This window comes from Blennius ocellaris (genome assembly GCF_963422515.1).
Source record: "Blennius ocellaris genome assembly, chromosome: 2".
In the NCBI taxonomy this organism is placed as follows: Eukaryota; Metazoa; Chordata; class Actinopteri; order Blenniiformes; family Blenniidae; genus Blennius; species Blennius ocellaris.
The window spans coordinates 22,745,658-22,760,566 of NC_137651.1; the positions used below are offsets into that span (position 1 = coordinate 22,745,658).

Sequence of the window (14,909 nt, forward strand, 5' to 3'; positions counted from 1 at the left end):
CAAGACATGATTTTTATACGCACTCAAGCACGCAGTGACCTTTAAACTTAACAAAGCATGTCAGGTGGGAATAAACATGCAAATTCAACAAACGCCACTGTTCTGAGTTCCATCGTTCAAAACCAAACACTTTATACAGATAATATGACTATTTGAGTCTGTATCAGAATTCAAGGCTGATTGAAGTTTTCCAGCCATGGGCAGGCAGGGCGGATGTTCCATTCATGAATAACATAGGTCTGTACAAAATATGCACCATGAAATTGCGTGGGAGGCCAGTGTGAACCACTGTTCCACTGTGCCGCCCCCAACATGTAACATAGTTCTTTGAATTCATCGTCAACGCAGAGAAAAGAAGACCCAGGAAGGAAATAGCAGGAAGAGGCCCAAACAGCAGGTTAAAGCGGGTCGAATTGTTCGTACAAACAGAGGAAGCGTCTCCGAGGATTAAAGTATTAATAGTTTCAGATTATTGCGTTGTGTTGCTAAATGACCTTCTGGGGAGTTTGAAAACCACCAACCGTGTTATTTGTTATCAAACAGGAGTCCCTGCTCTGCCACATGTGTGTGTAATAGACTAGTCTTGAAGCTTCAGTCTGTTAATTGGGCTTTTTATTACATTCATTAGAGAGGCATGTTTAAAAGCCGATTGGTCCTTTCAAAATGAGAACGACGTCGTGGACGTCTTAGAAGACGCAGGCTGGTCTTAATGGGATCAGGCTCCACACCGGGTGCCACAGGTGTTTCTAGCAGGAGCCGATTGTTCCTGAAAACAACAGACCATCGCTCCTCACAAACGACAACAACAACTGATCCTCACATTTAGGAGAGAAAACCAGAAACGTTCCTCGTTAAAACGGTCAACATTTAACGTGTCGTTTGGTCTCTGTCAGTCCAGGAAACTGACTCAGTTTAGTCTTTTCATGAAAAGTACAAAAAAATAATTTTCTTTAAATTTTCTGTCGAGGTTCAGAGGGGCCAGGAGGTACGAGGAGCCCAACATGCTAACGACGTGGTTCTCAGTGTTTCTGCAGTAATTTCAAGAACGCTCTTTTTTAACCTTCTGCTATCTGACAAACATTTGCTTATAAGTAGCACACGTTGACTTTCTTATTTTAAAGGATTATCACAAAATGAAATGGAGGTATGACTGAATTTAGACAAGCATAAAATAAACCATTTTAAAATAAATACCTTTTATTCCCAGAGAGGGACGGTGATTTATTGTCTCTTCTTGTCCTGCTGCATCGTCTCACACCGCCAAAAGAAAACCAGCCTTGAAGAGGCAACAGATCATCTCGTGAAATTCCAAAAGGTTCGTGAATAATACAGTTTCATTCAAAATACTGCGGTGAATCAAATTTATTTATTTAATATTTTTCGCCAGAGGGACTTTAAAAGCAGAGGTTTTCACCTTTTATATTGTCTTGAACAAAAACCTTGTTAGTCACGTAGATCTGGAGGCTCTTGATGAGCTATTTCATTCTCATTTTGCCCTCAGTGTGAACTGTGAGGATTCTCTGCCACACATTTTTGCAGACAACGTAGTACAACATTGACATCGGTAGAACTGCTGAAACCCCAAGAGTGGAAGAGTGGAAGCGCTCAGAGCGACGCTGTGCAACCAGCAGGAACCATTAGAACCAGAATATTGAGTTGTTTCCTATGGACCTCATCTTTTGGTACAGTTTTGTAGGGAAAGGGAAAAAATGTTTGACTAAAATACGGTCAGACAATTTGGTATTTGTTTGCAATTGTCACGACTGGCTCAAGGAAGTGACAGGAAAGCAGGGTGTTCGCAGTGAAGCTGGTTTTATTTACAATATATACATGATTTAGGGGCCGTCCACACCAGGAAGCCGTTTCACATAAATGTGCTGTTTTCGGTCCCTCATCCACATGAGGCGGTTTTAGAAGCGTGGAAACAGATTTTTTTTTTGAACACGGGTCCCTGGCCTGGAGAGCCTGGAGAGGACCGCGACACAATTCTCTCGTTATTGTGGATTGAGGAGGCATCTTATGAAGACACACGCTTCCATCGTAGCCAAGCTTTTAGGAAGCAGTAGACCAGATAGTTTTGTTTTTTCATACAATTGAGAATTTACAGGAATTTGTAGGGGCTCTGCAATCTGATATTCAGGACCAAATATTAAAATTAATCCCAGAGACTCACGCAGGTCAGTTAGAGAAAAAGTATTTCAAAGTTTGGAAAACCCTTTTAGCCATTTGAACTCTGACACCAAATGGAAGAAGTATTTCAAAGATAAATGAGGTATAGTGGAGCCAGTTGAACTGCACCTTGATGTTCAGTGTGTTAAAGGACCAAATTATACAAGTGGGATTTATGAACAAGTTCCTGTCAATGATAAATTCACCCACTCTATGTTCCCATTCTAAAAGAAAAAAACCCAAACATTGCAGTTAATTTTTAGAAATGAAAACATTTCACTCAATCCGACATTTATGAAGAAACCTTTTGTGATGGAAGCTACTTTAAAAGTCATTCTGTGTTTCCACTTCACAGATTTGCTCTACAATTGTACTAGATTTAATACGAATGTGCGTAAAGTCGACTGCCTTTAATTCTTTCACACCAACATTTCTCCAAAGATGAATTCTGCCTTGATGATCATCCATTTGGAGTCTTTGGTTCGTTCACAAGACGCTCTAAAATACGACTTCGACGACCGAGAAGGTCCCCGATTCATTAGCTGAACAACACATGGTGTGCTTGTGCAGATTACAAGAGGTACGCATACCAATCTTGACTTCTTTGAGTTATTTCATGCAAAATATTTCAGGTGATTTTTGCTCGATACATTTTTCTCAGAGGATGACCCAAGTTTTACTTTGTGGTCGTCTGACATGAATGAACGACTGCCAGTTTGATAGACGATCCAGCGCTAACGCGTTCTTTTGGCCTCAAGAGTAAAAGCATACTTGATACCTTGCAAGTATTCCTGAGAACTATGCTGTAGAAATGATGCGTGGCGTTTTGGAAGCGGCTGGTCAATATGAGGTCTTATGAGATCTGTAAAGAAAGCATGTTAAAAAAGGATATATGCTTTTAACTATGGCAACTTGTAAAGTTAAAAACAAGCCCTGTGTTTGCTCACAAACATACCTTTGATATGTGGCGACCTGGTACCTGGATATCATAAATGGTGTGTTTTCACGCTAAAGAGTCATCTTCATGTTGATCCACTTGCACAATAATCAGGAAACCTTTTCTTCATGACCACTTCCAATCGAGCGAACACATAAAGTACCTCTGAAAATATTGAAGGTTGAAGTGGAGCAGTTAAGACATTTCTTGGTGTGACTCCCAATTTTATGTTGCATCAAAAAAGTTTTATCATCTGATTTATCTGAATGGCATCCGCGTGAAGTTCTTCTTCCCTGTCGTTATGTACTTTAATTCAAAGGAATTACCTTATGTTGAGCTGAACGGACAGTGCTGTTAAGTTTTTATTGTACCGACAAGTGAAGCTGCACGATTATGACCTTGGAAGGTGGTTTTTGAATGTAAACTATAAATATAAAAATCTGTTTTAAACGACACGACAGTACTTTTTACATGGAATATATGAATATTATAGAATTGTTCTCAAAAAGAGGAAAAAGGGGTTACATGTTATTATTTTCTATTATATTTGAAGTGTTTCCCCCAAACACCGGTAATGAGTTCATATTCAAATAAACTCAGTTTTAGTGTTTTATATATACTCTATTTCAGATTAGAGCCTTAATACCCAAAGATTCAAAGTTTAATTTAGGAAAATAAGTTCAACAGAAAGACTTTTTTTTTGTTATAACTCCACTCTGGAGTATATGCAACACATGTCCACTAAAACTGAGTTGTTTAGAATTTGCTATGTATATCAATAGGTCAATTTATTTAATAATTTGTTGTAAGTCCCAGAATGTATTTGGATGCGCTCGTCTTTTTGACGGAGGTCTGGCTCTATAAACCTGCATCCTTCTATTATTGATGGAGGAAATCCACGTATGTACAGGGAGAACATGCAGACTTCGGTAACATCGCTCCCTTAAATCAAACTGGGAGTGAAGCTGCAGCACTAACCGCGACACCAAAGGCTTCGAGAGTGGAACAAACCCCCCCCCCCCCCCCAAAAAAAACCTCAGCATCCACAGTGCATGTTGCATTTTGCCAGACGGTGTACAGTTTGGATTCTGCTCGCTGGCACTTCAGTGTTCCTTCCCGACTGGTGCAGCCTCACGGGTCCGACTCTGAAAACATCCTCCCTCTTTGTGCATGTCATACCCCCAATTCTGTCTCCGACTTTATTGAATTCTCCAGGATCTTCCCTCAGGCACTTATGTTCTTGTGAGAAAATGCAAGAAGACAAACTGTTACAACACCAAAACACTCACTTCAGGGTCACTTGTGAAATCCTCCCATGGAGTGAATAGCATACACACACTGTACATCCTGCATATTTCATGACGGCCTTATCTACGAGGGGTCGCCGAACAACAAAAACCCGGGGTGGAAATCAGCGCAGCTCTCACATTTCTTTGCTGCTTTTGTGATGTAATTGCATTATGAATTCAGAGCTTGTTGAAATGTGCATTGAAGATGTGCTGCACTGTTACATTACACAAACCACCCATTGTGGTGCGGCTTGAATGACTGCGAAACTCGCATAAGGACACTTTTGGAAAAAAGGCCACGCATTTTATCGGTGGGTGTACGCTCGCACAGGGACACGCCGTCACATTATGAACACTGACAAAGTTTTCGTTTCAGAACAATAAGCACAAAAATGTAGCTCTTATGAGAGGTTCCTATTAAAAGTGGTGAATGTCAGGATTAATGACGCTCTAAAGAGCGATGAAGGCCGGTCGGATTGTGTCCCCATCCTTTACAGACAAGCTACTGCAACTCGGGTTTCTGCACAAGTCTCACAAAGAAAGACGTCAGAAAACAAAAGTGCATCTTAGTTTTTTTTGTGTGCTCATGACCGGAAATCTGGGATTGACACAACATTAGGCGGGTGGCCATAATGTTATGGCCGATCAACTGTATGTCATTTTATTCGGCAGCCTCAACACATGCGCCCGAACCGAGTGAAGAGCCCTCGAGATGAATGTGCAGAGAGGACACGCCGGATAATGATTAAAAAAAAAAAATACCAAGGAAGGACGGTGGCGGTAGAGAGGAAAGAAAATATTACATTTTAACATCCGGAAAATGAAGCTGAAAAATTACCACAGAATTGAATCAGTGCCTTTGTGATGCAGACGCAACAAAAACGACACCCTGTTTTTCCCAAACTGCTTTTCAGGGCACAGATGCTATGAAGGAGCTGCTTGTATCCGTGCCGGCATACAAAGACAGTATAATCTGGCGTAAGTAGTATAAAGTGCAAATGCCTGGGAAATGGAAATGGAAATGGAAATGGAAGTATTATAGTGTGATGAGTTGTCTTTCATCCCCCTTACATCATGTTTTGTGAATCACTGAGGTTATTGGAGGCCCCCCCCCCCCCCAGTCACAGAACGGAAATGGAAACCTGGCGTTCAGCACGGAGGACGCTTTCACTGTCGTCTGAGACTCCGGGGCTTTCAAAGAAATGACACACGTTAAAGTTTGAGTTTAAGGTGGCGTGCTGCTGCAGCGGTTAGCGCCGTCGCCTTAAGACAAGGTTCGGTCTGAGGGGCTTCAGCGAGGAGTTTGCATGTTGCACGCTGGCTTTTTCTCCAGGTACTGGATGGGGGTCGCGAGCAGCGTTACCTGGTTGGGCGGGTTTCCCGTTCGTGTTACCTTTGTTTATTTAGTGCAGTTGTGTGCTTATGAACAGGTTCTTTAGAACACAAAAATATGTTTTTAACACGTATTTCGACAGAGGTTGAGATTTGGGCTGGAAACAAGTGAGTCAGACCTGGAAACCCTGGTTGGGTTTGTTCAATAATGATACGTAAACCAATTCCATTTCATTGTGTTCTACTCATTTCCAAATAAAAGTTCAAAAAAGCTGTCTTTATATTGAGATTGCAATCATTTTTCATACCAATTGTTCTGATTTGAAAAATAGAGACCTTTTCAAAATGTTTTCTCTGCGCCACAACAAAGAAAAACATTAAACTTAAACATTATGACATTATTTCTCTAGTCCAACCTACTCAACATGAACTGCAACTTGTTTAATAAGAAAAGTGTGGGCTTTGTAATCATTTAATTAAAAAAAAACAACAAACACTCCCCCTGCATCAAAACTTGAAGTCCAATACAGTCTGAATGAAAAGCAGCAGATCAGTCTTATAATATGAGGATGACATAGTCTTACGAGTTATTCTCTCATCAGGTTTATTGACTTGAAGTTGTGGTGTTTAGTTATTGACATTCCTTAAAGTCTGCTGAGATCTAAGCACAAATATTCTGTTACTAATTAAATGGTTTTTAAAAAAAAATATATAGTTCTCAAATATTGTTCCACTTACGGTTTTGCACAAAAGCTTCAATTATAATTTTCTTTGCTCCATTACACAAGTTCAGTGATTAAAATGTGTCTGTTGAATAATAACGCCTCACTTTTCTTTTTCAAAATTGAGATTTCTTCCAGAAAATGAAAAAGAACAAAGTTGATCCTGGACAGCCGGTGCCCAAGTTGTTTCTCCCGCCCTTTGAGAAGCAGGTTAATTGGGGGTCGCGGGTGTGAATGTGTGTCGGGTCGTCTCTGTGGGCCGGTACCGAGATGAGATGGAAAACGTGGAACCTTGTAAACAAATCACAATCTAAGACTACGGATGGACAGAAAACAAAAACAAAAACAAAAAAAACGAATCGGTTTTTGATTAAATCACTAAATTTGCTCTGTGGTTTGGCAGCTGGATTGAAACCCCTTGTGGGCTTGTTGAGGTCCACTGGATTTATATTTTACACTCCTATCATAGTGGAAAAGAGGAAACTATGATACTTGTTAAAAAGAAAAGTGAGGCAAGAAAAGTGGAAATTATTTACAGTACATTTTCTTTTAATAATGTAAAACTAAATGCATTTCAGTTCAGTAGAATCTTAAAGCTTAAATCACTTTGTTAGTTAAATTAGAATCTCTTATTCATTGTTAAAGTGTCTTGTTATAATCTCGTTCGGCTCGAGACGGTGGCGGCTCGATCAAACTTTGTCCTCGGTGTGTTTTTATTTGGAAAACGGTGAGAAAAGTCTCCTTTTGTGGCTGAAGGCTGGTTTGTATATTTCTGTGACAGACGGGCGACAATTCAGCACGACACTTAAATTGCCCTGGACTCTCAGGACTTGTCAGGAACCAAAATGCAGAGTCGTGGTATGAAGCGGAAGCGTCACATGATCGTTTACAGGAAAGCTGGCGAGAATCAGCAGTCAGACAGCAGAGTGGCGTGGCTCGACAGACACCGATTTATTATCATTAGTCCTGATGAAGGCAATATTCTGAAACAGTTACATCAATTTGATCATTTGAGAAAGGGAATGCAGACAATTCGTTTTCGGCAGCGGCGAAGTGACAATGGCACGGGGGGTCAGATGAGCGATGATTAAACACTCCGGAAGCGCGTGGCTTGAGACGTCTGCAGAGAGCCTCTGTGAGCGTTTGGAGACATTTTCAACGCACACAAGACCAAAAAACCAAAAAAAAACCAGAAAGAAAATGACATGTTCATGACACTTTTGACTAAAACACAGACGGATGGTTCTGAATATGAATGTTTTTTGGGTTTTTTTCTTCAGCCGCAGGCGAAGCCGATCGCACACCCGGCGGCGTGGGTGACGGCGAATTCGCTCTCATCCGAGATGCTAAGGATCGGCTCTCGTTTCACTTCTACCAGTACCGCCGCGATAAAAGGTGCAGGATGCGCTTTAAATTGTCCAAAATATGCCCAATTCATACAGCAACAAGGGACATTTTCAGACGGAAGCCGGCAGAACATTAAGGCTGGAAGCAGACCAATTATCACAGTCATTTGCAAAATGCAATGTCTTATGACATCCTTTTCTTTTTTTCCCCCCAGAGGGAGTGGAGATCGGTAGAGACCATGATCATCTGTAGCGTTTCCCTTTGTTTATCAATAACCTCCTCACATAATGGCTCCAGCGAAGGGATTTCACTCATTAAGCTCGCCGGGGGGGACAAAAAGTCACCAAAAAAGTGAAAACTAATTGGAAGAGGCGCATGTCGCTCTTTGTGTCGATACCTGTTCTAGCGGATCTTTCCCAGGGGGGAACGAGAGTACGGCTAATGAACACGCTGCATATAAAACACAGGGTCTTCAAGAATATGTGTGTGTTTGTGTGTGTGTGTGTGTCACAGCTCCGATACCTTCGACTCCCATCTTCACCGACAACTTATCCGAGAACAATTTAGCAGTTTGAAGAGCTTAACGCACACACACATACACACACACACACACACACACACACACACACAATCCATTGCATGAACCCATTTAATGTGATCTACCACAGGAGGCACCTATGCCTTGCGCAAAAGCGAGGATACGATGTAATTCAGCCCAAAGTGTTGCTTGTGCATTATACATTACACAATGCAGTGTGAACGAATCCAAATTAGGTGATTTTTATCACTGCTTTAGCTGCAAATTACTGGCTTAATAACCGAGCCATAAATAACCCTTAAATGCTCCCAGTAGCTGCATAAATTCAGACATTATAACACAACAGTTTTAGATACTCATTAAAGGTAGAATATTTCAAACCGGGTTAATGCTTTGTGCAAATTACAATATATGTTTCTATATGTACGAAGTCACACCACGCAAATTAACAAAGATCACCGGCGATATGAACGTTTTTATTTTTATTTTTTAATTTACTTGCGTCTTTGACACTATTATTAATCTTTACGTGTAAATAGAAAATGATTAAATCATAAGAAAAATAAAATAAAAATAATTTACCATAGCTCACAGTGTAAGTAATTCTACCGACTGAATACTGCTTGTACTACTTTCTTCTGCTACAGTCGCCGGCCGTGTACTTCAGATGACAAGCCAAATGCAGCAGAGCTTCTAAATGTCTGCTGGCGAGTGTTGGATCGACTCGGCGGGGTGTGGAGTTTTAGCATCTCACTGGTGGTGAGGTTGGACGCTTCCCAAATGGACCAATCTGTAGTGAACCGGGTCACACAGCGTCGAAGGTTGCAGATGGCATTTGAAAACACACTCGTCTACAATACACCACCCCACAAAAAAAAAAAAAAAAAGAGGCTCAAACACACAAAAAAAAAGCAGGTTTTGCAAGGTTGACACTTTAAGATGAAGGTGATTGTCAACACTCAGTTTGAGTTTGGGAATCCATTCTCAATCCCGGTCTCCGTGGAGACAATCATCCTCTAATAACAGTAATCTATCTCCTCGTTGGCCAGGACAATAGCAGTTCTGCAGGGGATGTAGACCTGAGAGAGAAAGGGAGACAAAAGAAACGCAGGGAGAAAGAAAGTCAGTTGGCAATCGGGAGAGATTAATGCCGTTAACGAGGTCGCCCCGTTCTGGAAGTGACCGCATCGTCACGCTGAGGTTTGTTCGAGGCACGTGGGCGCGTGGCCACGACTCGCAATCAAAACGGCGGCTGAAAGCAGGAGGAGGAAGGGGAAGAAGAAGAGGATGGCGAGTTTAGAGGGGCATCCGCAAAGGGTCTGGATCGAAGAGGAGCGCCAAGGTCAGGGAAGTGTAATCAACAGTGTTGACGGAGCGGCAGCCGCCACCGCATTGGGACCTCCGGGTGGCGCTGGAGTCGCGATAAAGCGTTCAAACTTCCTCAGCATTCGCTTTACATGTCAGAAATGTATATCGGCAACGTGGTTTTCTGTTCAAAACTTGTGCATCTGAGTGAAAACAAACCAGCAGGAGTGTGTGTGTGGGTGTGTGTGTGTGTGTGGGGGGGGGTCTCTTCCTCTGTGGTTTCCATTTGAGAACAGTCCAATCACTGTACAAAGTGTTTCATCTTTTTTTTTTGTTTTGTTTTAGATATTGGCTGTGCATCAACTGTAAATTCGGGACTTTTGTAAAGTGCATCTGCCAGAATAAAAAAAAAAAAAAAAGTCTGCAAATGTCAGATTCCTTAAATCTCTCTCTGTGCACACGCACGCGCGCACGCACGCACACACACACACACACCAAAGAATTCTCAGCGAGGGCGATAGTCTGGAGTGGTGTTCCTAATAAAGTCTTTGATCAATCCTTTTGATATTCACAGTGTCATTTGGAGGCGAGGAGCCACCGTGTACCATTAGTCATTTCACGATTTATGCCAAAGGAGAAGCCAAGCAGACATAAATGACGCTATATTTCCCCAACAGAAAACTAGAAAAAAGAAAAGAAAAAAAAAAAAGGAAGAAGTGAGCCGAGCTGTAAACAATTCAATCACCCCCTGAACTCTCCGAGCCGCCCCTCGGCATCGGTAGGATCCGAGCGCTCGCTCGCGGACGCGTTCCTTTGGCAACAGTTTGTCAGCGAGGGAGTCGAGCAGCCCGGCGCTGGAAACACCGACACAGACATTGGTGACTAATTAAACAGTCGCAGTGGGAGAGTCTCCGAGCAGGAGCACCGCCGAGAGGAGGAGCAGCGGCGGAATGAATCACTGCACCTGTTTAGACAAAAGCTACCACTGCGTCGAAACCTGGAATATGTCAACAGCTTTTATTTCCAGCAAACAGACGGCAACTGTGACAAAAATCCAAATGGGTCTGTGAACCGGGAGCCGCTCGTCATCCGCGAGCGTTTGAACAGCAATTAGTGGAAGGCGCTCTCGTTCGCATAATACTGATTATAATGTACATGGATGGACTTTACTTAAACAGCGCGTTTTGTGATGCTTCAGCAGTCGTTCACACAAACTGTAACCAAAGGACCAAATTCAAACCTGTACAGTGCAGATGAACTGTATTTCATGTATTATTTCAACACAAAGGTTCACATTAGACCAAACAATAAGGCTCCAGCACACAAGAGGCTCCAAACTGGCTCGCCAACCCACTGAAAAAAATCTCTAAATTCCACCATTCCAAAGAAAAACACATTGATATTACATTTGAACACATTTATTCAAGAGTAGTGGACACAACACTGCCATGAAAGATAGCCACCGAGAGCATTAGCCTCAAAGCCACGCAGTCAGGGTGCCTCTGTAAAAACACCCACAATGCAACAGCTATCCGAGAAGCTTTTTTTAACACATTTCACTGGATTTCTGCGCCAGAAGATTTCATTAAAATTGACTTTCCATTGAGATTGTAGTCATTTTCTGTAGATATGTTGGACTTTGAGAGACTGTGCACCCCTCTGTTGCTCTTCGCACTGAATTTATGGAGAATTTGGGACAGACCAGAAGAGCTATTTTCACCTTATTCTCAACATTATCCCTCCCCCCCAACTTTTTTAACTGTACAGCCACGTGCTTTTAGAAGTGACACAATCAGTCAATGGAAGAAAAACACTGGACTGTTTGTTTCCTGATTTTTTTTTTTTATTATCTCCATTTAGTAGAATTGATCCTGTCCACTAATTCTTCTCTCAACTCAATTTCAATTTGAAGTAAAAGTAGTGGATTAGTCTGAATGAAGGTAGTCGCTCACGTAAAAAAAAAAAGAAAAAAAAAAGCCTACAGTCTCACAATTTATGCGCCACTTACCATGTTGCGGAGCAGTTTTGTTTACCGTCGGAGCTTTATCAATGCTGACTGACTGAAATAAAGTAAAAAAATTAAAATAAAAAAGCGAACGGAGCGAGGCGGAGGTAGTACAATAGAACCTGTGAGCAGCGACCAGGTAAGAGCGACACGTTATTGTGCACGGACACATATTTAACTGTTAGCACATCTTAATGAGGACAACCTGCCCGACAAGGACAACGGACAGGTTTTCCTGGAAAAGCTCAAGCTGAGCGACACTGAAACGGCCAAATACTGATTATTGGAATATTCAGACATTGTGGTGTCAGTAGATTATTTTTTGAGATGTGAAGTACGGCCGCCTCGTGCAGCGCAATGCTGCATTGTGAAGCTCCACCAACCAAGAGGCTCCAATCTGGTCCCACCAAACAAGGAGCTTATAGAGGATTTGTTTGTTTTAACATTATATTATATTTTGCAACAGAATGTTTCATTAAAATTGACTTTATGTTGAGATTGTAATACTTTTCAGTACCAAGTGTTTGATCTTGCAAAACTATTGACAATTTCATTCCATACACTTCGACCACGACAACGAAAAACTTTGAAGTGTAAATTTAAAGGTTATTATAGCAATATTTTACCAGTCTGGTCCACTCAGGATGAAACTGGACTGTATGTGGTCCCTGAAGTCAATTCAATTTGATTCAATAATTACTTTGTATATATCTTATATACATGTGTATATATGTAGATATATTGTATACATCCTTTTATTAGTTCAGTTATGTACTTTTAAATAATTATAACATATTTGATGTTTGTTTTATTCAATATCAATTGGTCCTACAATTTGAAATGTTTTTTTTTTTAAATCGATTCATTCATTAATTTAAAAAAAATAATCTAGCGATTCATCAATTATTAAAATAATCCTTAGTTGCAGCCCTCGTCACAACCATTACACTCACTTTCATATTTAAGTACTTTTCAGTAAATAGTCCTTTCCCCACTCTTCTTGGGTGAACGAGTTAAATATTTGGTCTTTCAGACAAATAGATTTCAGCTTGTGACCTCACACACTATGTGCAAAAGAATAATAATAAAAAAAAAAAAACATGTCAAAAATAATAGCATCATGTAAGGCAATCGTGTCAAAACAGTTAAGAAACATATTTCTGAATGAGTCAGCAGTTTGTAATGGGGAAAAAATAGAAAGTGGCATGTTGTGATTACTCATGTCTGTGGTGTACTTCTAAAGGTAAAAGCTAAAAAAGAAAACAGTTCGAAAAAAAGCGAATTTGGGAAAAAAAATGAATTGGGATATTTGGCGCCAAGGACCTAACATAGGCTATATTATTCAGAGTATTTTGTGTTTGGAGTGCCGTGAGGTGAGTGATGTGAGAGATTGTGACGCGTCGTTCAAGCCGACTATCAGGCGGAGCATCTCCCATCCTCCCAACACTAATTACTTCCCATCCCTGCTTAACCTGGCTGATCCAGAAATCATCAATCCGTTCATCACGCATCTCGCCAATCGGCTTTGTTTGTCGCGTGAATGTTTCAGGCAGAATGTCAGACGTCTGATTCTCGCCGGAGCGACGTCCACAAAGCCGCCCGTCCCCGTCTGATTTGTCATTTGGAGTCGGTGTTTACCACTTTGCCGGCACTCAAACGTTTCATATCGGGCGGCGGCGGTTTGGGAGCAGCAGTCAGATCCAGCATCAGTTACTGTACAACGGAACGAGCGTTTCAAGTGCTCACATCAGAGGAGCCAAAACAAAGCGGGATGAGGGGGAGGCAGAGCAGGTTGGTGGAGTGCCGCACGAGGAGGGAAAGTTAGACGGCACTCCGTGTCCTCTTCATGACTCCTTTTGTCTCCCGCGCTGCCTCACATGTGAGAATTTGGATTTCGTGCTCTCCCTTGAAGAGCAGAATCTCGCCTTTGGGGCGAATGCTCAATCTGATCAATGTTCAAACGCACTTGATAAAGGATTCATGAGGTGCTTCGCGGGAATATATCATCCAGACCCTCGCTCTTAGCAAAGAGCGCTGCCCGGCGATCTGCGCACTTTAGCTCTCCAGACGTGTCTCAGTTTGGCTCCATTACTCACTTTAACAAGGATCAATGCCCCGTAAGCACTTCTGCACATGGAGGTTGGACTTCAGGCAAAGACCCTGGTCAGCTGAGCCCGGGTCTGGATCGGTTTCTGTGCGACTATAATATATCATATAATATATATACATCTGCAGGAAACTGGAACATCATTTGAAACGGCAGGATTTTATCTGTACAAGTCGCTCACAGCGGCCCGACTGCTTTTAATTCACTGTCAAAAGCATCGTTACAAGTAGATCTTCCAGTCTGGAACATAAAACAGGTCGGGTTTTTTTAACTTACCCTAAACAGACTCCTTTTGTTTGTGTTTTGACCGCTTTTCTTTTAAATATAAAAACACCTCTTCAGCTAATCTAGTTTATTTTACACTCACTTCTGACCTAATTTACACAAAAATATATTTTATTATTAATTTGAAAAAAGCTGACCTCTTGATTCCGTTGACGATAAGACTCAACAAGTTGCTGGAGATTGAAACATATGCTGTATTGCCTGCACTATAATTCATACTAGAGTTTAAATTGTACAAAATATATTTGTAACTTTGATTTCTTCATTGCAGTCACATTTTCTGGTTCCTCAGACACTGATCTGTTTCTGAAGCTCAGTTTTACGTGTGTGCTGCATATTTTACATGCTTCGTACAAATTTTACAAGTTTTTTTTATATTATGTTATGTTATAATTGGAGCTATCTGGTAATACTTGAGCAACATTCTGTTGTCCGGGATGATAGGTACTGATTAAACTCAATTCTTCTGAAAATTGCAGTAAAATAACATATCATTTGTACCACTGCAATATAAAACCAATATCGTCTGCAGAAAATTAACCATTAATTTCAGCTCTGTTGAAACAAGAAAATAAGATCGCCATGGACTCTAACTATTCAAAGATCAGCATTCAATCTTTTATTTGATTCATGCAACAATCTCTCCATCTAAATTTGCATAAGGTGCATGCATAATTTTATTATCAATTCACAGGGAAAAAAAACACCTCATCTTGATGTCAATAGTGAGCAAATTGCACAGTTTTAACTATTAATGCACACACACACACACACACACACACACACACACACACACACACACACACACACACACACACACACACACACACACACACACACACACACACACACACACACACACACACACACACA

General features: G+C 41.2%; 1 protein-coding gene across 1 annotated transcript in view; it reads right to left on the bottom strand.

The window, feature by feature from the left end:
• Positions 1-7,380: 7,380 nt before the first annotated feature.
• The window catches only part of gbe1b (glucan (1,4-alpha-), branching enzyme 1b), a 111,436-nt gene continuing 103,907 nt past the window's right edge, over positions 7,381-14,909 (bottom strand). Inside the window, exon 16 of the mRNA XM_080503983.1 lies at positions 7,381-9,413. Coding sequence (XP_080360109.1) covers positions 9,351-9,413 — 63 coding nt within the window. The 3' untranslated portion in view covers positions 7,381-9,350. The remainder of the gene's footprint in view (positions 9,414-14,909) is intronic.